This window comes from Siniperca chuatsi, linkage group LG3, assembly GCF_020085105.1.
Source record: "Siniperca chuatsi isolate FFG_IHB_CAS linkage group LG3, ASM2008510v1, whole genome shotgun sequence".
NCBI lineage: Eukaryota > Metazoa > Chordata > Actinopteri > Centrarchiformes > Sinipercidae > Siniperca > Siniperca chuatsi.
Genome location: NC_058044.1, coordinates 14,049,833 through 14,076,348, shown reverse-complemented (window position 1 = coordinate 14,076,348; position 26,516 = coordinate 14,049,833). Strand labels below are relative to the sequence as shown.

General features: G+C 38.1%; 3 protein-coding genes and 2 non-coding genes across 12 annotated transcripts; 3 read left to right on the top strand and 2 right to left on the bottom strand.

Annotated features, from left to right (window-relative positions):
* Positions 1-595: 595 nt before the first annotated feature.
* Positions 596-669, top strand: trnai-aau. Its single transcript has one exon. It is a non-coding gene; the product is annotated as a tRNA-Ile (tRNA).
* Positions 670-1,913: 1,244 nt separating this feature from the next.
* Positions 1,914-5,588, bottom strand: aptx (aprataxin). Of its 2 annotated transcripts, XM_044189212.1 has the most exons (7): positions 5,439-5,588; positions 4,901-4,947; positions 4,415-4,693; positions 4,210-4,269; positions 3,859-4,085; positions 2,914-3,017; positions 1,914-2,811 (listed from the first exon to the last, which is right to left on the bottom strand). In XM_044189212.1, exons 1-7 carry the CDS (start codon positions 5,566-5,568, stop codon positions 2,657-2,659), a joined length of 1,002 nt encoding a protein of 333 aa, XP_044045147.1. In that variant the 5' UTR covers positions 5,569-5,588; the 3' UTR covers positions 1,914-2,656. The 2 variants fall into 2 exon arrangements, with proteins under 2 accessions (XP_044045147.1, XP_044045148.1); XM_044189213.1 differs by lacking the exon at positions 4,901-4,947 and having other exon boundaries at positions 4,415-4,576.
* Positions 5,589-5,636: 48 nt separating this feature from the next.
* dnaja1 (DnaJ heat shock protein family (Hsp40) member A1) lies at positions 5,637-13,168 on the top strand. Its single transcript, XM_044189206.1, has 9 exons — positions 5,637-5,771; positions 7,323-7,473; positions 7,926-8,115; positions 8,889-8,993; positions 9,256-9,483; positions 9,590-9,704; positions 10,157-10,272; positions 10,973-11,073; positions 11,428-13,168. Exons 2-9 carry the CDS (start codon positions 7,342-7,344, stop codon positions 11,659-11,661), a joined length of 1,221 nt encoding a protein of 406 aa, XP_044045141.1. The 5' UTR covers positions 5,637-5,771; positions 7,323-7,341; the 3' UTR covers positions 11,662-13,168.
* Positions 13,169-13,933: 765 nt separating this feature from the next.
* LOC122872991 (WD40 repeat-containing protein SMU1-like) lies at positions 13,934-26,375 on the bottom strand. 7 transcript variants are annotated; one of them, XR_006377344.1, is made up of 13 exons: positions 25,169-25,686; positions 23,525-23,735; positions 23,287-23,439; positions 23,088-23,204; positions 21,513-21,635; positions 20,909-21,028; positions 20,408-20,524; positions 20,015-20,142; positions 17,739-17,865; positions 17,449-17,610; positions 16,343-16,495; positions 14,454-16,124; positions 13,934-14,180 (listed from the first exon to the last, which is right to left on the bottom strand). XR_006377344.1 is itself a non-coding variant. In XM_044189190.1 (13 exons), exons 1-12 carry the CDS (start codon positions 25,594-25,596, stop codon positions 16,026-16,028), a joined length of 1,938 nt encoding a protein of 645 aa, XP_044045125.1. In that variant the 5' UTR covers positions 25,597-25,686; the 3' UTR covers positions 13,934-14,634; positions 15,978-16,025. The 7 variants fall into 7 exon arrangements, 5 of the variants coding, with proteins under 5 accessions (XP_044045125.1, XP_044045127.1, XP_044045124.1 ...); XM_044189190.1 differs by having other exon boundaries at positions 13,934-14,634; positions 15,978-16,124; XM_044189192.1 differs by having other exon boundaries at positions 15,978-16,124.
* A 40-nt stretch (positions 26,376-26,415) lies between these two features.
* Positions 26,416-26,497, top strand: trnas-cga. The gene has a single exon. It is a non-coding gene; the product is annotated as a tRNA-Ser (tRNA).
* The last annotated feature ends 19 nt before the right edge of the window (positions 26,498-26,516 follow it).

Below are 26,516 nucleotides of genomic sequence, written 5' to 3'. Positions count from 1 at the left end.
AGTAAAGCTAGGGAGGATTTGGAAACCAAAGTAGGGGGTCTTGGGATCCTCCCCCTGAAAATTTTGAGTATCAGAGACTTTGTTTCCTGCATTCTGGTGACTTTTAAATTATGAAAATAACAAAATAATAACTACACTGCAACAGCATTTTTATGTTAAATACAGAATAATTCGCCCCTCTGGCGTGAATTCATTCATTCATTGATATTTTTTTGCCCCTGCCCCTTTCGTAACGGGAATTCTTTCCAGGACGTCTGAAATTTGCTTGAGTATTTCTTTCTAATCTCCATTTCTCTTTCCGTCTCTCAGTCACTGAGGAGGACGAGGCACGAGCATAGGCGCGAACGCGTACAGTACCTACAGTGCCAGAAACAGGTTGTGATAACGCAAAGCAAAAAAGTTGCGGAAATATGTCATAAATCAGAGAATTACGGGAGAAATGTGGTCCCAGGAGGAAACCGGGGGAGAGCAATGAAATATGGGAGGAGTCTCCCGGGAAAATCGGGAGGGTTGGCAACAAGGGTTGGTATGTGTCATACCACAATAACTTTAACTTTAAATTTTTAAGTGTGCATAATTTTCACAACTTACACATGGCCGGTTAGCTCAGTTGGTTAGAGCGTGGTGCTAATAACGCCAAGGTCGCGGGTTCGATCCCCGTACGGGCCAACTCTTTTTCTTGATTTATTTATTTTTTTGACGTTTTTCATTGTGAAATAACGCTTAAACCCTGCTTGACAACATATCGTCAAACAATTCATGAAGTCGCAGGATGTAATAACTCAAATCCCGGAGCTTTGTTTATGTAGCCCTGCCTATGTAAAAACTTACACTAGATGGCGACAATGTCAACACTTCAATGCAGTGGTGTTTATTGACAGCTCTGAAAGGCCCTGCAAACCCTCACTACTGTTTTCCCTTACACTGGATTATTAGACCTCTGCTCAATTTAAAATTAATCAGAACTATACATATCATAAAGTCAAAATGATAAAGGTTTAAGTTTTCCCATAATCGGTATAATAAAATTAACCAGGGAGTGAGGGAGATGTCAATCAAGCACTGTCTGCGAACACCCACAGTTCTGAGAAGAAGAGTTATCAGCAACAATTAAGTAGTAAGTGTGTGGGTGAACTATGGGTGTACAGGGTGTTTTTTTCCCCTTGTAATATTCAAGCTCTGTCAAACTTTAGCAGTTGTTGACTCAGCAAGCTTCAGCCATCATTAGGTAACAACTGTCTTTAGTAATAATATCAGACGCCATTGCACCTTTCTCTAAACGCTGATGTTATTAACTGTGAGGGAATGCTCCACAACTTCTAAATGTCTTGAATACTTATTTTGTTTTCAAAGCTTGACATCAGATCTGCCAGAAAGACCTCATACTCTTTTAAAGCCACTGTTTAATAATGTGCATAATGGAATAAGATAAAAGGGTCATCTCTAAAGCAAACCACTCAGTACTCACACTTGTGTTTCCTGGCTGTCATCATGCTAATTCCTCCTTCCAAATCTAATTACACAAGTTTTGTAGTTGCCAACTGCAACTCCTGCTTTTAAAAGGCCATGCTTGTGAAACCAACATAACGAGTCTGGTGTGTTATTTGACGAAGGCCTTTTCATCGTCTTCTCTTTAGACACCTAAACAGGTGGTCTTAAAGCTTCATTTGAAACAAACTAGTATATATTTTTTGCTGTTGTCTAGCTACAGGACATAACTTCCCAAACTAGCTGCAACAAATGAAAAATTCTGTACCATAATTCTGACATCTTCCATAATCGTTCCATACAAGCTCTACGATTAAAATATATGATTATTAGTGGATAATGAAAATTAAATTGAGCAAATACAGGTGTTACTATAGGTTCTATAGGAAAATAAGCTATAATTTTAAATGAAAAAATATCCAATATTCAGTTCTTATTAAATATTTATTACAACATATTTAAACATGTTTGAAAATGTGGGAACAATAGATGTAATATTACGATTTCCCAGTCTTGAAATCCAACATAAGTGACATGCATCTTCACAGTGACCCTCTTCTTAAACCTACTGACAAATGACAAGTGGTAAATGCAACTAAAGCTATAGATGGACATTGTGTTCCAGCCACACAATTACATTTTTTACTGAAACAAGTTTTATAGAACCATAAATCAGAATTAACAGGCAACAATAATGCCCAACACACTACAGTCCTATGTTGAACCTTAATCTCTATAAACAGATATCTACATATGAATGCAGAATATGTAGGCAAGGGACAAGATTTTGGTATGGGAAGCGTTCTGATTTCTTCTGTCCGAGTAGTATTGACCAATCACTTTTGAGCGGGCTTTGGTTGCATACAGGTAAACAGTCCATGCGGAGAGCAAAATAGGTGGAACGCACTGGCCAAAATGCAATCTCGGAACCCATCGGCTATTGTCTGACGACGATTTAGCATTCATATGCAGATATCTGTTTATAGAGATTACCATTGTCATGTCTCAATTTGTGGAGGAAGTCTTGGCCCGGATATCTGTTATCCGGGTGTCTGCTGGCTACACTGGAAGCCCCGAAACATTGGCTGTTTCCCCTGATAGGCTAAATCGTCGTTCAGACGATAGCCAATGGGTTCTGAGGCATTGTGTCCTCTTGGAGGTCACTTTCTTAGCTGGGAAAGTGAGACTTCAGGTGTTCCTTCAGAGCTGGTATAGTGGGAAGCTCTTTGCGACACATGTGACAACGGAGAGGTAGTTTCAACATCTCACTGGTTCCTTCTTTGACGGTGACCCTTCCATTTGTTTCAAGCATCTGAATGACATCTGCAGATGAAAAAAAGCAGAACAAAACTAAAGTGTGTAAATACAAATTTGCAGAAATGGACACAATGTAACACCAACAAAAATTTTTTTATTTGCGCTCACCATGAGACTCAATGAAATAGTCAGTTGTGAATGAGTTCCAGTGCTTTTTGTGTTTTAAGCAAGGAGAGTCAAAGTCTTGGCTGATCACATGGAGGTGTACATGACTGTAAAAATAAAAGAATATACACAGAACTTGTTAATTTTGTGTGTCTACATCAAATATGTGCTGATCCTCCTCCTCATGAACTTGAGTTCACGAGTTTTCTTTTTAACATTTGAAAGACCATAGCAATGCTTTGAATACTTTTTCCGTTTATTACAAATTGTGTATACTTTACATTGCTGCCAAACATTTTTCAAAGCTTTTTCAAAGACTGATGTATTGGGGTGATTGACTTATATGCACACCATCAACGAATGGCTTCTGGTTTCTGTCTAAAGTGAATGATCAAAAGCAGGCTTGCTATTTCGCACACCATACCTTGTGCACTTTGTGGTATTTACTTTAAGTCGGCAATAAAAAATGTTTTCCAGTCACTGTATTTTCTCTTTCTTCATAAAGCCTATAATTATTACCACTATGTGGCAGTAAAGTATAAAGTCGCAACACAATCCAAATAATAAAAATGTAAAAAACAGTAAGGAAGCAGTGTTGAGCTTTGGGTAGAAATAAATTAAGTTTTTCAATTGGCCTCTTAAGTTACAGTATGTGACTTGCTTTGGCTATACTGTGTATGGCACAGCAAGGCAAGTGTATTTGTATGGCACATTTCATACACAAAGACTATTTAAAGTGCTTTATATAATCCATTGAAAGCAAGCAGGAAATACAGAATAAAACATTAAAACACAGGTTAAAAGGGCAGAAACCATTTAAGAGGAAAGAGAGAAATAAATAGATATAAGGTGGAAAATGATGAATGATAGATTCCAGTATTTGCATTAAATGCTGAAACACCAAAATGGTCTTTCAAAGTAAGCACCATTCAAACAGTGATTGCTTACCTCATACTGGGGATGGCATGGTACCCTGTGCGGAAGCGTAACGAGCCAACATCTGGGCACTGCTGAACCATCTGGTCAGCAACTTGCTGCATGTGTTTCACCAGGTCACAGTGCTCCTCACGTAAGGCTTTCAGACTGGAAATGGACTGCCACGGGAGGACCAGCCAGTGGTAGCGAGCTTTTGGGTATTTATCTTTGATTACTACTACTTTATCGTCCTTGTACACCTAGAAAAAAGAAGTGATTTTTAACATTCTCAGTCAGATTTAACAATAAAGTCACGCAGTCACAAATCCAGCTGGGGTCCAAATCAGTAAGCATCACACCAACGTTTTTTTTTACAATAGCTACCTGCATCTTTGGGTCTTGCATTGAGGCCTTCAGACCTTGGCTCCAATGTCCAAAACTTTCCTGCAACAAATTTAAAGTAACATGTTTTTTGTATAATCTAACATACTCTTTAGCAGCTCTATAGGAAATCCATACAAGAGCAAAACAAATGGACATCATAAAAACATTTTAAATATGTGCACATCCGCTTTCTTTCATGTCTTACACTGGTTTTTGTGTCTTCTCCATGGCTGACTGACACAGAGACCTTTTCTGTCTGTTCGGCTGCTTTCATACTCGGAGCCTCTCTGTGGCTCTCTCTGTCCTCAGAAGTCGGCTCTAGTAGTCTTTTGGTGCTGCCGTGGTCTCTGGGGGGATCCTCCATGAACTGCACAGTGTATGGGTAGAGCTGATTGACAATATGAAGTTGCTGTCTGGGCTTCATTTTGACCTCATTGCCCTTACCCACCACCACAGAGTCTATGGAGGTGGGGTTCAAGCCCAGCTTTGGAATAAAAATGGGAGAGGAGACACAGAGTGGTAAATAACCAGTGGTGGGACCTTTCAGTGATCATTACTGTAGGCAGACTTAACAAAATATTCATTCTTAAAGTCAGTGGCAAATTGGATTACTATGAACTCTCAGCATAACATTTTTTTCATAATGCCTTATGAGTTTTACTTATAAATCAATGTTCCTTATGTTTCTTACCTGTTTAACTTTGACATATCCTTTGTTGCATTCTGCTTTCAATTCAACTGGTTGAAAAGGGATAACGTTTTCGCAGGTTAAAGTTTGTTGTTAATACTTTTAGAAGATTTTTTTTAAGTTGAATATAAAATATATTAACATATATAAGAGAAAATTCAGAAATTATGAAAACCAAACAGTACATTATGGTAGGCTGGATGTCCATCTTATGAACATAAAGATAAGATACAGAAGATATATAATTGTTTTCTTTAATGTTCTCTGTTCATAATAATGTTCTTATATAACCAGTTTGTATGATAATCACCATTGTTGTCTTTTCATTGTTTTGGACCACCATTTTCTTCATATGCTTCGACAATACAAACGTCTTTACATGTAATGCCAAATTAAAACTGAAAATTTAAATTAAATTGAAACCCCAATAAGCAGAAGGAACAATTCACACCGATATCAGCTTTTAATTGGTCTCATAATGCTTAACTGGGTAACATCTATGAATAAATTGTTATCAAACAGAAATGTATCGTTATAGTACCTTGCTGCCGAGAGCATTTTTTGTCTTTAATTGTCGTTTCTGGACCTCGACCCAGGACAACTGTCTGTAGGTGAGGCAGTCGAATAGGTTTATGATTGCCCTCCTCACTGATAAGCCAGCAAATTGGCATTTTATCATCTTATGTAGCTATTTTAACAAAGCTGCAAAACTGTGGCAGCCCACGCTTGTTTTGGTGGCTCGTCGCAGGAAATTGACGTCACTGGATCAGATTTTTGCCCATGGTAGAGGCTGGTTAGAAGATTCTGGAAGAGTATCTGTGAACTGAGGTGTGCCCTGAATTTGTGAGGATTCAACATATTGTCTTCATACAAGGTTGGAAAATAATAATGAAACTGTACATATTTTGTTTATACCAGTGTCATATTTATTTATTTTTTTTAGCTTAATGTTAGAGAAACAGCCTAGCTAGCGTGTTAGCATTAGCCAGGCTATCATTGGTTGGGCTAAGTAACGCTAGCTAAAGTACGTAAGGCCTCTTAGTTATGAAACCATGTTACTCTTTTCATCATTAACATGGTAACAGGTAACGTTAGTTGCTAATATAATAGCATTATTTAATACTCGTGTCAACCAAAAATAAACATTTGGTGGTCATATAGTTCGTGGTTGATAGCCCCTAATTTAAGGGAAAATTTAACAAGTAACCAAGCATGACGTGTAAAAGTACGTTGCCGATGGTATTTGAACCTATTTGTATGTTATTCTTTTCCGTTGTCTACCGTGAAATCATTACACTTCATGTCAGACGTATGGCTCAAATATAAAAAATAGTTAATTGCAAACAACCATCATCCATATCACATGCAATAATCAACACCACAGCTAACTAAAAGTGCTCATTTTCAAAATGGACAGAGAAACTACTGCACCTTTGGTAACATTAACTAAAAATCAGTTATTCTGTTAAATATGTCTTGTACTCAGTCACGCTCTCCTTGCCCCCTTCAAGCCAAAACGGTGACAGAGAATTGAAACTGAAAGCCACCGTCATTGAATGTCAACGTAAAAAACTAACAGAAAAAATACTGATATGAAGGAAGGTCAGAAGATTGTCACTGAAAAACACATCAGAATGCAAAACATATCCAAATAAAGTAAGATAACATTGTAAGGTCTTGGTCAAAAATGTACAAGTGTGTTAGATTAATTTGTTATTGGAAGCTTGGATTTGTTTTAATGCATGTGTTTTATTTTTCACTTTAAACTTTTTTCAGTGCCAAAACAACTTTTTCCATTACAAGTGTTTCGGTGCCAATATTTCCCTTTTCAATTCAGGTTTTGTTTTTTAATGCCGCATTTTATTTTCAATGCCAAAATCTAAAGTCACTGTCCTGGCTGTGTATCTAGAAATTGGCAACCGAGTGTAAATCAACACTTACATGTATGCATAACACATGACCCTCATCACTGCCTGTTATCTGGATACATTTGTGCTGATGAATAATGAGTGGCACTATAAAATCTTGACATATGTAAAAATATCCTCATGGTGTCATTGTATGTCTCTGCATAGTGCAGAGGGAAGGGAAATAGCCTATCCAAATCTGTCCCATGCCTAACATTTCCACAATCAACAGCATAAAGGCCTCTCTCACAGTTCAGTCACATGATGATATGCTTTGTTTTTGCGTTTATTAAAGGACTCTCTCTCCTCATGCCACAATGGCGTGGTGTGTATTCTTATTCATGTAGAAACACATTCAATTTCATTCAAATTCTTAACATGTTTTGCTCTTAGTTTAGAGACTAAATGTTGGTAGGCAAGGTCAAGATTTTATTTTTGTAAGTTTTGGAGGGCGTTTTAAGAGCTTAACTGAATATTGAAATACTCATTGTGTTTTACCATTCTTTTACTTTTCGAAGGTTGCCGTTAAAGACAAACATGGTTAAAGAAACAGGCTTCTATGACACATTGGGTGTGAAACCTAATGCTACTCCTGACGAACTGAAGAGGGCCTATCGCAAACTAGCGTTAAAATATCACCCTGACAAAAATCCTACAGAAGGAGAGAAGGTAAATACCTTTTATTACACTCATAAACATTAACATTAGCAGCTGTATTTAATCCTCCTTGCAAATTTTGTAATGGAAATTTCATAACAGTTGAAGTGGCCTTCTTTTGTAAGGGTAGTGTTCTTGTACTGAAAATACAGCGTTATTAATGTGCAAAATCTAGTGTAAAATCTATGTGGATGTTAGATATTACTAAATGAAATAGTGTAATGGGTCAGATGAAACGGGGTATGAGTTGTTTTTGTTATACCTATTTTCGTTGCTCTTTGTTAGATTTACCAAAATTTTCTTCTTCGCATTTGTAAAGGCCATATAAAAGAGCTCAGTTATTATTTTGCCCGCATTATCAAAGAGTTGAATACCTTTTAAGCAGCTGGATATTACTTATAGCTATAGAATTGCTTTTTGACCCTCTTTAAAGAAGTATGTATTTTTGTTTCTTTTCTTTGTAGTTCAAGCAGATCTCACAGGCATATGAGGTATTGTCAGATGCCAAGAAGAGAGAGCTATATGACCGTGGAGGTGAAAAGGCTATAAAGGAAGGAGGAACTGGTGGTGGTGGTGGTGGGAGCTTTGCATCGCCCATGGACATCTTTGACTTGTTTTTTGGTGGGGGCAGTCGGATGCACAGAGAGCGAAAAGGTACGGAAATATTAGCGAAATAATCACTAAACTGAGATGATTTGTGAAGTTTGTAAAGGGTCTGTAGTTTTCAGGTTGTTTTCACAATGTAGCGTGAGATCAATACTCAACAGATTCAATCCACCACTGCACTGTCATCTGCTGAGCTGCAGAAAAATGCTCTGATGTTTACCTTTCAATCTGCAATGTTACTGACTGTACTGACAAACTATAGCTGGCTAACATAGCAAACAGTTGTGAAAAGCAGGTGTGACATGGCGGTTGTCAGGGACAGGGTTAACGTTATATTAGTTATATTGAAAAGGGAAAATGATGGGGTTATTGTTTATTAACTTTCCAGTATGTATACTAGTTAGCAACTTACTGTGAAGGCACCACTTGACTCCGTCCCCAACACCGTCTGCTCAGCTGTGATGCACTCTGCTACATGTGTTGCACTCAGTGCTGACTGAGAGTATTATAAACAACAGAGCATGCTCTGCAGGACAAATTACGTGATACCGATATATCTGTTATAGCCCCATCTTAGGCCCATATTGGCTGATAAAATTGTCCAACCTTAGTTTTTGAGACATTAAATTCTGTTTTATTTGTAAATTAGGATTGGTAGCAGAAGTTTAGCCTTGTTTATATAAACACATATAGTATGTTTATATAAAAGGAAACTGATATTAAGAAATCAAACAAGGAGTGTGTACTGATGAAATCTTATCATTTGCCAACCTTATTCTGAGAAACAGTGATGCTAAAATCTGTGATTTGTCTTTCCCCAGGGAAGAACATTGTTCATCAGATTTCAGTGACTCTGGAAGATCTTTATAATGGAGCTACAAGAAAACTTGCTCTCCAAAAGAATACTATTTGTGAGAGATGTGAAGGTACACCTTTTGTTTACATAAGTTTTTACATGCTCTTGTTAGTGTCCATCACTGGACTTGTTAAGTAATCCAAGCAGGCTTTTCAGCACACGCAGGTCCAAGCAGGCCATGAAAAGGCTCTTTGTCCAATAACAAATCACATCAGTCTTGTAAATGTGATCCAGTCTTTGCTCACCACAGTTTATATAATAAGCCAAACCTAAAACAAAAATTGCTTTCATCTTTGATATCCAGTATGCTGACAGTTTATTTTTCTTGGCAGGTCGTGGGAGTCGGAAAGGAGCTGCACAGATGTGCATGACTTGCCATGGTACAGGTATGCAGGTCCGCATGCACCAACTAATACCAGGTATGGTCCAGCAAGTGTCCACAGTGTGCCACACCTGTCAGGGCCAAGGACAGAGAATCAGCCATAAGGACCGCTGCAAAGCATGTGGGGGTCGAAAGATCCTGCGCCAAAAGAAGATTTTGGAGGTCCACATTGACAAAGGTGAGAGTGAAGGGAGAGTTTACCTAAATGCATCTGTGACTGTTTGACGATCGAACGAGAAAACCAAATATTGTACATTCATTACCTGGTCACTTAACTGCCACAGGAATGAGAGACGGCCAGAAGATCGTTTTCCATGGAGAAGGAGACCAGGAGCCAGGAATTGAGCCAGGCGATATCATCATTGTCTTGGACCAGCGAGAACATCCACATTTCACCAGGTAATATAGTCTGTTACTAAAGGGGGGCTATTATGCTCATTTCCAGCTGAGTGATGATGATATGATTTTTTTACAACAAAAGGAAAACAATATGTGTAGGCAATATATACAATATGTATGTGGAATATACAGTATAGTATAGTATAGGCTGTTGTTGAATACAAAAGTGGTACACGAACCAAAGTCGAACCACCAATTCTGTTCACTCTAGAGGTCAGTAAAAATCTGAGTTATTACTCAAAGTCCCATTTGACTTTACACCCTGTTTGAAGTTGAACATGATTAAATTTAAACTAGAAGAATTACATATTAATTAAATCTACACTTATTAGTAATTGGCATGGTACATAGCAGTACACTTTACTTTTTAAAAACATCCAGTCCACCCAGTAAATCACCTGCTTGCTTTTATTTATTTATTTTTTTCAACTCGTTCTTACTGTTGTCAATAGGAGAGGCGAGGATCTTGTCATGTCAATGGAGTTACAGCTGGTTGAGGCTCTGTGTGGTTTCAAGAAGCCTGTTCAGACACTGGACAACAGAACTCTCCTCATCACCTCACATCCAGGTAAACCAAATCATTAAAGGCACAGCTACCCCCAAATTGGCAAATGTTTAGTTGGCAATCAGACATTGCGGTGCCTTCTTTTAGTGTTTATTATTATTTTTATTGTTATTATATGATTTATATTGAATGTTAGTTAAGTTGAGGGGTAAGCTTTCCCTTTGTTGGAAGATACCAGTGTATGGAAGAAAAAAGCATCCCTTTTACATGTGCACCAGCACATCCTGGTGACCAGACACTGGCCAAGAATTGTTTTATAATCCAGTGTTTTTCATCAAAGTTAGCAGGGCTGGTTAAACATCTGACATCAATCATTCAGCTACATTTTACCTTTCACACAAAAAAATGCAGCTGAATGATTTACATGAATTTGTTTGGAGGAAAATATTTAGAATAAATAAAAATGTATATTTGTGATTTGTGACTTAATTTATTACCAGAAAACAAATGCCTTGTATTTATTTATTTTAAGCTGCTAATCTTGTACTCATAAATCAGCGTAGGCCATGTTGTTACTGTAAAACCCATGAAAATACACTCAATCTTAGTTCATTTATTTAAACTGAGAATAAATAAATGATGACCCGAGCCCCTATGCATTCATCAGGCATTGGCAAGATTGTTTCAAATGACAAAAGAATGTAGAATATAAGTTTTTCATGATTAAGTTGACCCATGTTGTTGTTGTTTTTTTTTATCACAGGGGAATTGATCAAGCCTGGAGACACGAAGTGCGTCTTGAATGAAGGGATGCCCATGCATCGCAGGCCATTTGAGAAGGGACGCCTTATTATTCATTTCTCGGTAAGAAGTTTGTCAATATACACTTTTTAATCTATTTTCTTCTTTCTTCTGTCTGTTCTATTTTTATTTTACACATGCTTAGCTTTCTGTAAAAGGAAATAAATCAGCCTCATACACACAGACACACAAAGTGCCCATCTCCACTGCTGCAGTAACAAACCACACCCTTACATGAATGTCTCCCTGTAAGTATGTTCTGTCACATCTGTCTGTGTTAAATCACCTGTTATGCTTTGTCTTGCCTCACCAATAAAATACCAACAAACAAACAAAAAGAAGTTAGCATTTTACACAGCCAGGCACGGTGCAGAAGTGTTAAATGGTTGTTGTGATCAAGTTGTTTATGGTTGTTAGGTGGTGTTCCCACAAGCCAACTTCCTCCCCAAGGACAAGCTAAAGGAGCTGGAGCACTACCTCCCAGAAAAGCTGGATGCAGAGCAGCCAGACAGTATGGACGATGACCTCTACATCTACGCCGACCTGGAGGACTGTGACTTAGAGAACAGAAAAAGACACAACCATCAGTACCACTACATGGAAGAAGAAGACTATGCCAGCACTGGAGGTGTTCAATGTCAGACGTCTTAAATAACAACTGGCCTGTTATTATTCCAGAAGCCCATACCCTCATCTCTAAAGCAAAGCACCTTTCTGGAATTTTGTGCACTTTTTATTTAATTACATCTCTTAAAATAAGTGTTTACTTGTTGAAGTTTTCTTTCAAGCCAAATCATAAAACTGTGTCCCAACACCCTCCTGATTTATTATGATACTTTTTGGACAGAGTAGGATATCTTAAAGTTCCAGGACTAAACTTGGATCTGGGTGAATGGGATTCCTCGTCATCTCTGGGACTTTATTTTAATTATTAATTTCTTTTTCCAATCACACTGTGATTAGAGATGAGGGCTGTTATTACAGAGGCTTCAGAAGAAAGAAAAACTTCTTTGTCCAAACAAAGACTGCCTGCTTTTTATGCAGTTACACTAAAACTGATGCCAATATTAATATTAAAATAACCTTTTTTTTATAGTGTTACTAAATCAGTTCTTGTGAACCACTTGTTGATGATTTGTTCAATCCGTTGTGTGTAAAGACCCAGTCCTCAGATGGTGGTGGAGAGGGATGTGCATCAGGACTTAAGTTAAAACATTTATGCTGTTTTACCCTTTCAAGGGCTATTTTCTAGACATTTCTAAACAATCTTGAAAATGTGACAAGAAGACGCAAGTTGGGAGTAAAGGTGATAATGATTCCGCCATGGCAGTATGAAGGTTCAAGCAACTAAATTGTTACTAGATTACTCAAGCTAATATTTAAATTAAGTTTAATGTTTTTACTTTTGAGCTGCAATCAGTCGTCTGTGGTGATGCCCACACATTTGTTTTTGTTTTGGAAACCTTTTGTGGAAAGTGTAACATCTTGTGTGTGTGTGTGTGTGTGTGTATACAACACATTTTGAAATGAGCCAAATATGTCTGCAGCTAATGGCAGGGTAGGTATTCAGAAACAAAAGGTCACAGATGAGTAAGTAGTCACTTTATTTAAAAAAAATAATAATAACAGCAGGGAGGGTTTACAAGAACTTAATTCAAACCCAGAATGGGTATTTTAACAAATCTATGTTCAAGATTTTATGTGGTTTGGGGTTTTACTTAGCAAAAGCTATCCAGATAACTCTCTAAACCTAAACTTTTTTTGTATTTCTAGTCCTAATTGTAAATGCCAAATGGGTCAGTGGGAGGTTATGGAGGGACTTAAAACCTGATACCTCATTGAAGTGTCTGCCTGTTTTGAAAGCCTTATCATAACTTAACTTGAAGCTACTTGATAATGGAGCAGGAGGGGTTCAGTGATGATTTTGCCTTGGATATTGTAAAACACAACTATGCTCACCAGAAGGGAGATTATTTCAAATTGTTTCACATTTGTTCTTGAAGCAGATGCAAATTTATGAGTACTCACAATGTCAGGGGAACTCAACAAAAAGTTCAACTTAAATAAGTGTTGTTAATTTGACTGTGTGTTAGGACCAATTATCTACTTGTTTATGCTCATGTTTTATAATTAAATGCAGTGTGATGGTCTCTCTAAATTGTAGCATTACTATGTGTGAGTGACTACACTACAGCTGAAATGATTAGTCAATTAATCGATTAGTAGAAAATTAATTGGCAACTATATTGATAATTGGTTAATCATTTAATTTTTTAAGCAAAACTGCCAAACATATCCATGCTTCCAGCCTCTACATGTTTATTGCATGATTTTCATATTCTTCTGTGACAATAAACTCAATATCTTTGGGTTTTAGGGGAAAAAAACAATTGGAAAATGTCACTTTGGGGTCTCGGAAACTGTGGACATTTTTCACTTATTTTCTGATACAGACCAAACGATTAGTTGATCATTCAAGAAGAATCAAGAAGAAAAATAATTGTTAATTACAGCTCTTGTCTGAACTACAAAATACAAGCACATGGCAACAAAAAAACAATTTCAGAAGGTAAATGTTGCGTAAATGGTTGTCAATCAGTTCTGACATTGATTTAAACAAATTCCAGTTTGTGTAGAGATGTTGTGGCTCGACTAAACAAGACATCCACTTTCAGTTAAATTTGGAAACATCTCAGGCTTTCTGAACTAAATTCCTTTGCACAGTTTTTATTAATTCTTTCGCCAAGTTAAAATATTAATTTCCAATGTACAGATGTGATACAGACAAGTGCGTTTTCATACTTTTTTCAATCTGGCTTTTTGGAACTGCAACAACTGAAAAATGTATTTTGTCATTTAGGGAACAAATCTGATACTTAACTGTTGAGTTCTTTTTAAAATGGCACACAAACACTGGCGACTGTAAAGGTTTTTGGATTTTATTGATAATCATTTTTGCCTTGACTGGCAGTTTTATATACAACATAATGAATATACAAAATAGAATGTAATGACTAAACATTATTTTGCAACAATGACATATGGGTGATAGTACTGACAGATGATAGATGGTACCAGATGCTGTAGTGCAAAAAAGAAATGCTGGTCGAGGCAGTAGCTCTGTTTCTTGCAGGCATACACGTCCTACTGATGCACAGGAACACCGATTACTGTCAATGCAACAAACAATAATGTGACCACGTTAAACACATTTATTATATACACACAGGATACAGAAGGTGTCACTGGAGCTCCACTGAGGTTTATCTTTAGTCAGCATGCATATTTTTAAGGAGTGCTAAAATTATTGTAGAGTCACATTTGAACAGTGTACTGAGGTAGCATGCAGGAAACACAGAGGACAAAAATCATTACATCTGCATCAGTCATTGAATCAAAGTTAGAAAAGTATCATTATAAACCAAAGCTAACAAATAATTTACCTGATATTGTTTGTTTATGCCCAAACAAGAGGCAGTTTTTATTAGAAATATTTTCACGACAGTTCACTATCATGCATTTTCATGTCTAATAAAGACAGAGATGAAAATGGGGATTCAAACTGCACTGGTGAACTGGGATCCATGAGGAAGTGTGTGTACAGTATGGAGGACCTAGACAGTCCTGCAAAAGTTCATAAAGCAAAGACATTTGAAAGACAAATGAATCAATCAATAAATAAAACAAATATAAAAAATAATTGATAAATAGATGAAGTAAAAATAGAAAAAAGTTTAGAAATGAGTTAACAATATGCTTAAAGGATACTTAGTGATATTCTATATTTGTCTTATTGTCAACAAACTCAATGAAAAGACCAAAACCAACACTGAATTGATCCCACTAACAAGTACTGCCTGTGGATCCAAAGTCAGATGTAGCTTATTCCTTTGTGCAACAGACTTCCATTATTGTCCAAAAACTATTACAAACACATCAATGAGCCACGCTGTTGCACTAGGCGACATGTTCCTTTATTACTATGTACATTGGTACTGTAGTTTATTTAGTCAGTCCCACACACAATGTCCTACTGCTGTAAATAGTCACTAGAGCATTGAATGTGCCCAATACATTATTTACTCGTGTTTGATTAACATTTGCTAAAAACTGAAGTGCCCAGCTGTTTTAGGAAATTATTTAGCTTTTTAAAAAAATACATAAATAAAGGAACTATATATTTGCTACCGTTTTTAAAGCGATACATCTCCAGTATAGTTAAGTATAGTTGGTTGTGGTCTTTTCATGGGATTCATTGACAATAAGAAAATATAGAATATTGAAAGCCTTATCCGTTCATTTTTAAAAGAAAGATTGAAAAGATTATTTTCTTAATTTCCATTTCAATTTACCAACTTGTCTCCTGTTTACTTTTTCATTTGCCAACTGTATTATTTTGCTACTTTCCCACTATGTAGCAAAATCTTTCTAATCCACCATCAGATGTTACAGTCACATTGGCTGTCACCTGAACTTGTTGACATTTTGAAATGATGGCAGAAATGATCACAATTCATTTAAAAATACTAATTCATTGGTGAGGTTCCAAGTTTATTCTTGACCTTGGAAACAGCACAAACAATTTTACCACAGGCTCCATTTAGTAGCTGTTGTGGTGCTTTCAGTTATGTCACATGATATTCATCAGTAGATGGAGTTTGCCCATTTGCCAAGGAATTGATTACTTTCTAAACTGCTGTTTCCGAAGTCAAAAATTAATTTGGAACCTCAGCTTTTGAGCAGATATTTGCAATAAGTCCTTAAAGTGCTCAGAAAACTATCTGCTGATGAAGATCATGTGATATGACCTAAAGCTCCAGAACAGGTACTTAATGGACTTCGTGGAGAAATTGTTCTCTCAGTCAATTAACTGGTTTATAATTTACTGATGGATTAATGTATCAATTTGGAAAGTGTTATTAATCCATCTTTTTAATTCCATAGAAATTAATGAACCGCTTTATAACCATGTGTAAGGCTCTCTGGGTCCTCCATATCACGATGCAGGTGACAGTTTAAGGTTTCCATAACCGTAGGAGGCCATCCTCGCTGTATGTGGCAATCAGATTCTCATGTGGGTGGTGAGCGATGCCAATTACAACTTTCTCGTGAACCTGTGGGTGCAGAGGAACACAGATCACCACACATTCCCCCGTTTCCCATCAGCCTTACTGTTTCCTTGTTAGAACCCAGTAGGATTGCTACACAGCAGCAATGACAGTCAGAGTATCAAGTGAGTCAAAAAAATAAAAATATAAAAAACATTGGCAACCGATAAGCTGCCTCCTCTCACAGACTGCGATAATGAGTGAATATTAGCAGCAGAGCTTACGGTCAGCGTTTTCTGCAGCCTTCCCGTCATATAGTTGAAGCAGTACAGCACTAAGTCCTCTCCCACACAGTAAATCCACTCCCCGCGGGGTGACAGGGTGCAACATACAAAGTCGGCTCCTTCCTTTTTATCTGAGCTGAAGGTCTTCACAGTCTGAGGAGGAAGGGGAGAAGACATTAAGCTTCTGCAAAGATGTTCAGGTATCGTGTGGGTATTAGCATAACTAAAATACTTCAAAATGAAGACAAAAATGGTGAAATTAACAATGTAAGTTGTTCAGGAAGTTTCAAAGTGTGTTCACTTTTTATTAGCCATGCTAGTGGCGTGGCTCTATGGATGACAACTATTGGTTGATCAGTCATTTGGTCTGCCACTTTGGTCCAGACTGAAATATCTCAACAGCTATCGGGTGGATTGCCATGAAATATTCAGACAATCATGGTCCCCAGAAGATTAATCCCACAAACTTTGCTGAACCCCTGACATTTTCTCTAGCGCCACCATGAGGTTGACATAGGTTTTGTGTGATGTTTTGACAACTTTTGTCAATGTATTGAATGTATTGCCATGAAAGTTGGTACAGGTATCCATGTTCCTCACAGGATGAACGGTACTAACTTTGGTGATCCCTTAACTTTTCCTCTAGCGCCATCATCAGGTCAAAATTTGTATTTGTCCAGTACTTTAGTTTATGACCAAATACCTGCAAAACTAATGACAATCCCATCAGCCTCAGCTGTACCTTGTGTTTAATGCTAATTAGCAAAAGTTAGCATGCTAACACTGAACTAAGGTGGTGGTGATGGTATACACTTTTTACCTGTAAAACATCAGCATGTTACAGTAGCATTGTCACTGGGAGCATGGTAGCATGCTGATGTTAACGTTTAGCTAAAAAGCATCACTGTGCCAAAGTAGAGCCTCACAGGCATGGCTGTAGAGTCTTAATTTTGTTTTTTAATCATGAATATGAATTATAGAAATATAATGAATATGACAGACATCTAGTATCATAAATACAGTCAATCTTGATATGAAAGTTAGAATTGAATTAGATTAGATTTGAATGTTGATTGTGAATAGATTATATGTCAGAGAGCTCTCACCTGACCGTGCATGTTCATGATGACCACCGTGTTGGAGTGGTTACAAATCACAAAGTGCTCTGGATTTTGGGGTAGAGGAATCACATTGTTGACGGGGAGTTCTGATGTCCCAGACAGAGATTTGAAAGTGTGGATGCATTCACAGGATTTTGTATTCCAAATCTAAAATATGCACATGATATAAATCCACAGAGTGACAAATGTCATCATATTACAGCACTTTCCCAGCTACATGATAATGCTGATGCAGCACAGACATGAATTCTAGTCAGATCATTTTCTCATTGTACCTTAACTGTGCCATCAGATGAGGCACTGATGATGTGAAATCCATCTTGAGTGAAAGATGCATCATTTACAAACGATGAATGGCCATTTAACTCCTTTAGTGTCTTGCCTGACCTTAGTTCATGGATTCTGAAAATGACATTGTTGAGAAATTAAAGGCTGTTAAAAAATACTAAATCAAATAAAACAGCAGCTCTGACTCATTAACAAATCCATGTTTATTCAACTCATGAGGGGATTTTTTTTTTTTTTGAGAACAGAAAAAACGTGTTGCTGAGCAGCCAATGTGTTATTTTTAGCTCCAGTGGAGTGACTGGGTGCAGATTAGCCAAACCATGACAAAACGCCTAATGCTCACTGATTCACTCCGTCTCTGGGAAGATGATTTAGCGTATGTAAACAATTTAGACTCCCAGCTCGTGGAATTGCAGAAAGGAACACACTGCAGCTTTGTGCCAGAGCACATGGTCTCTCAGCTACACCCACGCAGCACATGTGCTTTCAAGCAGAGAGGCTCAGCCCACACCCCACAGGAGTCAGAAATAGAGATTCAACTCCTCAACTATGAAGGGGATTCAGTGTGTGTGCGTGTATGTGTGTGTGAGTGAGCGGAAGTGAAAGACAGACATCCTTGTCCCAGCATATTTACATTCAGGTGCACGACTCATGCGAGCAACATGTGATATCAGGCATCAACTGCTGATGTCTGATAATTGCATGGAATTTTGCAGCTTTTCAAAGGTTTAAAATGCAATTCAGTTCACTTCAGATTAACTACTGGTTAACTGGACAAAGAAGAAAAAGAAAAAATAGATAAATCGATACCTAAATAGAATTATCAATTTGAAAATACAGCTCATGATGGGTTTTTTTCTACCAACAAAACTGTTTTTTTTTTAACTGACCACACAGTTTTTTTTAATTATGAGCCTCTACCACATGGGTGATATGTCCATTTACAGCAAAAATATCATCCTAAATCTACCTAATTAATCAATGGATTTTAAGTAATAAAACTTCTAATAAACATCCCAAGAATTATACCAAAAATAAAAAAATCAACAAATATACAATGGTATTCCATTAAATGTATCATATTGATAAGAGTTTATATTAGATGGCAATAATATAATGTTTAGCATGTTTTTAAATCAGACTTTTTGGGTGGTATTTATTTACATCATTCTGTTTGGTAAACCCTTTGGAACTAGACATAAACAGGCCACATGCCAAGAGCAATCTCTCTGCTGCTAACTTCCTGGAAGGAAGCCACCTGAAAAGGTCTGGTTCTGAACACCGCAGTGCACCCTGGGGATTTTTTGGGCTTAACACGTTCCAACCGAGTGCTCTATCAGTTTAGATAACATAATATCACAACTCAAAATGCACTCTACCAAACTGTTGAGAAAACCATTAAAGGGTTTGAAAGAGAAATAAACTGCCAAACTAATGAATATACAGTTTTTGAAGGGGGAATTAAAGGAGGCATCCTTTTGTTATAATGCAAATCCTTTTCCCATCTACTTTTCTGTTTGCCACTTCTGTTATCATTTATATGGTCTGTTGTGGCAACATTTTGCTAATCCACTGTGGGATGTAAAAAAAGCTCACTGCCTTCCAGATGAACCCACATTCATGTGTGTGCCTTTGAAACTTTTGTGAATCATGTCTGAGGTCAGTGAGAGCTATCACTTCCTCCCACAGTAGACAAGAAAAGTTTTGCCACAACAAGACTCCCACCATGTTATTTTGTTTCTCTTTTAAAACTTGGTTCATCATTTGTGAATTCAGGTATTTACTTTTTAAAACTAAAATTGAATTTACTGTATTAGGTATTAATCTATTTTAATTCACTTGTATGTATAGATCTATTTGATAGGACACATTTATCTATATATTGACTTTCCTTAATATCACTGTTTACTGTCCAATTCAATGGCATGTCATTTTAACCATTTTCAAAGCTCTCCAAGTCCTCCATACAGAATGTATGTGTGCGCAATGTGTTTACAGTTAGTCTAAAGGTCAAGATTAGCTTATATGAGTAAAGTTATATGAGTTACATGAGTAATGTTACTATTGTCTATATCAGTCAGTGTCAGTGTGTCAGCCATGCATATTTCTAGATGTTCTCAATAACATTACACAGAGCCACTCACTTTTTACTGCATAAAATAAATACACATGCAGATGCTCTGGTCCATATTGGATAACAACAGCTGCAGCAGTCTGCAGTGTGTTCACTGTGCACAGGATGCATGTTAGCGTCACATCCCACCTGATGGTCTGGTTAAAGGAGGCACTGAGGATCTGGTTGCTGTCTTTGGAGAAACTCAGACAGGTCACACCTTTGTTGTGGGCATGCTCAAACCTGCGCAGGCACAAGCCACTCTGGATCTTCCACACCTTCAGCAACAACACACACACACACACACACACACATTTTTGGGAGAGAAGATGTAATGAGACTACCACTTCAATAACATTATTAGCTGATCACACTACATAATTTTTTCAATATTTTGACATTGTTGGGGCATCATTTCCATTTCCGTACACTGATAACAAGACTTAACATTAAATGAGGACACAATGAGTGTTTGCTTATGTTAACAAATATACAAAATAATATCGACCGACAGTATTGTAAGACAGTATTATAAGATCCAACCTTTATTTTGCCATTCTGAGCTCCAGTTGCCAGTAGATCTGTATCCTGACTGAAGCACATACACAGCACAGCATCATCCATCATCATGAAGCTATCTTGGGCCTGATACTTTAAATCCTAATTCATACATGCAAACACATGCACACAGAAAAACAAGGACAAACAAATAAATAGAAGAATAAGATATTTCCATCATATTTTTTTATATATACTTGAAACTATGATTAAGTTTATTAATTTTCTGTTATTTAGCCAGGTAAAAGTCTTGTTAAGATTAAAATCTCTTTTTGGCAGCATTAAAACATTGTTAAAACAATAAATAGAAATAACATAAACAGACTGAGACAACAGGCCACAAAATAGTTAAGACAATATCCAGTTAAAATGCATAAACAGGAATTAGTTTCAAAAACTGACTGGGAAGTAAAACAATAAATTAGAAATATAAATTATATAACAAGCCTCATTATTTTAAAGTGTCATGATATCAAACATATTTACCTTACTAATTTTTCCTGTTTTAAAGTTCCAGACCTCAATGAACCCGTCCACCGATCCAGTGATTAAGTACTTGCCATCAGGAGAGAAACGGGCACACTCCACATGTGACCGTCGTCCAAACTGCAGGTTAAAACGACACACAGTACACACCTCATTAACATTCCTTTATCTTTCAGAAAACATGCTCGCCTGTTTGGTTTGCTGCCTGTGATCCAGACGCACTGAGAAATAAAACACAAATGAATATCAACATTAAGTTTGCCACCATGCTGCAGTCTAAAGTTGTGTGGGCTGACCATTCTCACTTATAACCTTGGGCAGAGAGAAGCAAGGACAAGCAACTCAGACAGCTCCATCTGGATGCAAGTGATGAAAGCACAGACAGAGTCTAAGGCAAGTGCTTTCAGGTGAGTAAAGCAATTAGTTGGTGTGTGTGTGTGTGTGTGTGTGTGTGTGTGTGTGTGTGTGTGTGTGTGTGTGTGTATGTGTCATTTTGCCCCAACTCTCACAATTACCAAACCAATCTTGTAAAAAAAATGTACAAAGAGAGTCCTAAACACATTTACATTTGTAATTCTGTTAATCTGAACCTGTGGTGCTCTACCTTGATGTGGCGGTACAGCTGGGTTGGAAAGCTCTCTTTCTCCACATGTCTCTCCTTGTTGCCAGATGTTTCAATAGCCATGTCGGGGGAGAGATGACCCGGTGACTGCTCTAGTCTCATAGACTATGTGGAACAGGGACGAGGGACAGTCAACAGAAAACATTAAGTAGTTGTGGCCTTTTGACTCTGTCAGTGTCAAGATCTCAACAAAAGAAGAAGAATACTAAGAAATGCCAACTTGAATATTCAAATTGATAGTTTTTTTTTAATGAAGTGTTGTTGTCCCACAATGTAATACATGATGGAAATGAAGGAACTACTTGCAGTTTGAAAACTGTAAAAACAACTTGTGAATGTGGATGCTGCTCTCCCAAAACAAAGGATATCATAAATCCTTGGGAAATACACTTTTACTCGCTTCTTGATAAGTTTTCAAATTTTAAGCAGTTTGAATGGTAGCGTTATAATTTAGTACAGTAATATCTTGTAGACTACAGCTAAAACACTATCAACATTGGTAGATAATTTATACTTTTTAGTATTAGTATATTGCATTGGCACGGGCACCTGTATAACCAACATGGGCATCACCAAGAACCTTCCCCTGGGAAAAATGTACCACTCTCTCTGTTTAAATAATAAAAATAGCAAAAAATCTGTGGGATGTATTTCTTTAGGAAGTTTTTCGAATCACTGCAAGGTTTGACAGTCACAAGCTTAGTATTAAAATATTGCTGTTTTAACTTAATGTTAAGAATATAACTGAGGATATAAAATGCATGGCGGACCATACCAAATTAAATATTAAAAACAAATACAATTGATGGTTTTGGACTCATTTCATGACTGCATTTTTTTATGTGCTGCTCCATCCAATGAAGCTGCAGTCACTAAAACTTTAAAGCCCCTGAAAACTTGGTTTCAAATTTTAAGTATTTCTCTGTAACATTAATTATTCATGACTCAATGAAATCAACTTGCCCACCTCTGTCAAGTGTAAAAAGCATTTATGCAATATTTTGACTTTTTTTTTTTCAAATTTCTGCCATTTCCACTGAGGGTTTGTTTTTCGCAAATTGAAAATGCGTATAAAAACAGGTGGATGAAAAACGCACTTACTAGTGATCTGGCAACATAAGCAAACAACCCTACAACTGTCATCATGTTTTGTTTCAAATGTTGCTAAACTCTGATTGGTACCCAGAACTATGTGACATCACCTTTATCTAACTGAGTCCCGCCCACTTCAAACCAGTGAGAAGAGCTCAGGCAAAATACAAAATACAGAAAATCTCTCCTGTGATTTAACCAAACTGTTCTAATTTAGGCAGGAAAGTGTGTGTTCATGTAGGACACCATTACTAATAGTAAGAAGCTTGAAAAAATTTAAGAAATTTTAATCAAGGTGGGCATACAGTATGTAGGCTACATGACAGCAGTAAAATAGGAGAAATGAGGGAGATAGTTTGGGATCTTTGATTCACAATCAAAGAGTGCTATGGACATTGATTAAGTGGCTTCCCTGGTCATATAATTAGAGTGAGTATTGAGAGAGATATTGATCAGTATACTCACACCGACTTGTTCCAGGAGCCCCATGAGGCGAGAAGGGGGCACCACACTGACCTCCCTCACCAGCGCCTCGGCTATTTCCCTGCGGCGCTTCTCCTTGCTGCTGCCTTTCGGGTATGCCTGCAGCGAGAGGGAAAGGACGTTACTTTATAAAGCACTTAGCGATACAGCTGTGTACAAGTAAAAACCTTCATTGTCTTACCTCTCGGGGGTCAAAGTAGGAGCATGTTAGCAGGTTCTCCAAATGGATGTACCTCTCTGACTGCGTCTGCTTCAACATGATCATGGGGTCGGTTTGTCTGAGGAGTGAGCGAGCAGCTCCCACCTCCCTCATTTCAATGAGCTCCATTACAACCTGTTAAAGAGATCAGCGTTCATCAGATGCTGCTAATTAAAAATTCAGGCCAAGAAGAGTATTAGCTGATCAATGCAGAGCTCACCTGCTCGTAAAGGTCAATAAGTGTGTTGTCGGGCAACTTGAGGGACTCGATAGCCAGCAGCACGGAGTCCCAGTGGCCGCTCTTTATATCTGCTATGAAACTGTCGATGCTTTCCACTGTGTTGAGTGAGACGGTGGTTTCCTCCTGTAAGGTGGTCAGTGTTCGGTAGAGGTTGTTCTCCTTGAGGTACTGCATTATCAGGCGGATCACACTAGACAAGAAAGGTTAATGTTACAACCCCATGCTAACTGATAATCCTATATCTACAAAGCCTGTAGAGTAACAGTCAAAGTGTGAAGGGTGAAGTCATACAAGCATTGGAATTGTTTCTATGAGAGTTAAATTACCAGCTGCAGTCTGTGTTCAGGGTTTGGTCATATACAAGCAACACCAATAACATTTCTCTGTGGAAGTGATTCTGTTTTGGTACATGATATTTTTTTCCTGATGTATATCTCGTAGAGGGCAACGTGAGTGTTTATCACTTGTCACACTCTAATGATTGTGAGTGATCAACTGGACACTGAAACACTGTTTTCTTTTCAGATGCCATAGTCTGGCACAGCTGTCAAAAGAAACGATCATGTGCAACATGCTCAACATGACAAGAGCCTGCTTCATGTGGAGTTTTGTCCCACTTCAGAGCCATCTGCTGGGCATTCTCACATCCCAGCTCCCCTCTCTGTTGTCACTCCATCATCATCACCCTGCAGGACGTTTTACCGTCTTTCACATGCACTGTTGTGCAGAGACATGGATCAGTGGCATTGCCTGGTAACTGGATTAACATTATCCACTCATGCTCTATGCCAGTTTTATACCACATGTTCTCCCATTTAACCGCCACCATAAAAAACCCATCACAAGACAAGTTTCAATTTGGCAACAATGTACTCTACCCTCACATTTCCCCACAGGAAGACTAAATAACTAACCAATAAAAAGCACACCCATATCCTTGCCAGGGGGGCAAAGCCTATTAGATCAACAGGCACATTCGGATGAAACAGACACTATATGTACAGTGGCTGCAAAACAGGATCCGCCTCCCTCTGTCTCTCTCTCTCTCTCTCAGCTTAATCAGAAAGAACATCAGATTAAATGGCTCAAAGCGACCATTTGAGCAGCCACACAGACGACATTTGCCGTATGTGCAACATACTGATCACAATAAACAGTATTTTAATAATGAAAGCGTCTCAGTGATTGGATGGGAGGTTCCACAACCAATTAAACAAACGCCACATGGGTGCACAAACCGTAAGCAGACAATAAATAACAGCTCAAAGAAAAAGACAGATGTAAATGCTACATGTAGGTTAGTTTGTATAGTTGTTTATTCCTTTAAATGAAACATTTATGCACACGTGTCATATCCTAAGAAATAATATCACATTTTATAGTAAGAAGGAACTTTTAGAAAGACGCAAAGATCGCAGCTAAATTACTCCCCAAATGAATATCAGTGATGCCATAAGCTGTTTAATGCCTAATGTACAACTCAGTATCCATAACAGACCCACGCGCCTCTCTCATATTTAAGAAACACTGATGTTTTCTTTTTTACATAGTCACACAGGTGTTGTTATCATTCTGACTGTTTTGTTATCATCACTAAACTAACACTGAAAAGTCGTTATTTACCAAAAACCCCAAAAGGGAAGCGCACTTACTCCGAGGGCTCCATCTCCGCAGCCATGCTGATGTTGTCTCCTCCTGTTGCCGCACCGGACTAAAACGTTGTGGCGGCTCAGCTCGGGCTCTGCGCTCGCTAGAGCCACGTGAAAGTCGTCTGCTGAGGACCACCCACTACACGTGCTTCTCTTGTGTCTCGCATTTTTTTTTTTTTTTTTTTTCGGCTGGAAGCAGTCCCAAACCCTGTGACTGCCGCTGCCACATAAAGTCTTGGAGCTACCCCCCCCTCCACACACACACACACACACACGTACACACACCCCCCTAATGCATGCCGATATATAGAAGAAACATTTTCTGGGCACGTTGTGTGCAGGAGACATCAGCACCACGGACAGAACCCCGTGGCTCAGCGCGTGCTCGCCTTTAGGAACCATTGTGCACGAGCCAAAACATCGCTCTTAACGTCCTCTAACAGGAAAAATCACCTCAGTGCTCGTCAATATGCAGATACAGAGCTGTGCGCCTTGTGAGCATCCTTGTCTTGAGCTGCCTAACTAAAAACAAGAAACACCTATAAGACTTAAAAATGAGTCAGTTATGTTTGATAAATAACAAAATCAGAACATATAGTTATGATGCAGCAAGTCAGGTGGAGATGGATTGGTTTGATCATTAATGCTTTGTCCCACGGAACAGCTGTAATATGCCTGTCTTTGACTTGGGCTGGTTATGTCCTGCTTCCCTTCAGTGGCTGTTTTGGTAGATAAAGTGGCATTAGTTACCTACAGCCTTCTGGTCACTGACACAGGATTTATAGCCTCCCTGCACGTGTAGGCCTACAGTCACTAATTATTCGTGAACACGCTGTCTGCAGATGTTCACAGCTCTGCTCACAGACCTGTGGCAGCAAATTGATTTGACCCTTGTGTCCTATTGAGGACTCCAGCATTAGAATCAGCATTCATTGTGGATCACTTCTCAGAAATCTGGAGCAACGCAAGCAGCAGGCTAATCTCTGTGGTGTGCTGCAGAAATGAGATGCACTTTTGCGGGGAGTGTTGTTTTACACAAGAAACTGTAGATTTGTTCCTGAAATTCATTGCAACTATCAAAGAGAGTGCGACAGGCCTCCCAAGCTGACTTCGGTTTGTGGGACTTGACATCTTCATCTTTCATTTCCTAAAGCAGTTTCCTTAGGAACACTGGTCAGCCGGGTTTGTTTGTTGAATGCACTATTTTATATAAATTACAGAGCTGTGATGGCCGAGTGGTTAAGGCGTTGGACTCGAAATCCAATGGGGTTTCCCCTCGCAGGTTCAAATCCTGCTCACAGCGAGCAGTTACGATGGAAATC

What these genes read in the sequence shown, in the direction of transcription:
- dnaja1 (XM_044189206.1), top strand. Translation starts at nt 7,342, where the DNA reads ATGGTTAAAGAAACAGGCTTCTATGACACATTGGGTGTGAAACCTAAT. An exon ending in TATTTGTGAGAGATGTGAAG is followed by an intron (nt 8,994 to 9,255) that starts GTACACCTTTTG and finishes TTTTCTTGGCAG; the next exon opens with GTCGTGGGAGTCGGAAAGGA. An exon ending in CCTCATCACCTCACATCCAG is followed by an intron (nt 10,273 to 10,972) that starts GTAAACCAAATC and finishes TTTTTATCACAG; the next exon opens with GGGAATTGATCAAGCCTGGA.
- aptx (XM_044189212.1), bottom strand. Translation starts at nt 5,568, where the DNA reads ATGCCAATTTGCTGGCTTATCAGTGAGGAGGGCAATCATAAACCTATT. An exon ending in AAAATGCTCTCGGCAGCAAG is followed by an intron (nt 4,948 to 5,438) that starts GTACTATAACGA and finishes CTTTTCAACCAG; the next exon opens with TTGAATTGAAAGCAGAATGC. An exon ending in CTATTTCATTGAGTCTCATG is followed by an intron (nt 2,812 to 2,913) that starts GTGAGCGCAAAT and finishes TTTCATCTGCAG; the next exon opens with ATGTCATTCAGATGCTTGAA.
- LOC122872991 (XM_044189189.1), bottom strand. Translation starts at nt 25,596, where the DNA reads ATGGTTCCTAAAGGCGAGCACGCGCTGAGCCACGGGGTTCTGTCCGTG. An exon ending in CTTCCCTTTTGGGGTTTTTG is followed by an intron (nt 23,736 to 25,168) that starts GTAAATAACGAC and finishes TTTCTTGTCTAG; the next exon opens with TGTGATCCGCCTGATAATGC. An exon ending in TTATTGACCTTTACGAGCAG is followed by an intron (nt 23,440 to 23,524) that starts GTGAGCTCTGCA and finishes TCTCTTTAACAG; the next exon opens with GTTGTAATGGAGCTCATTGA.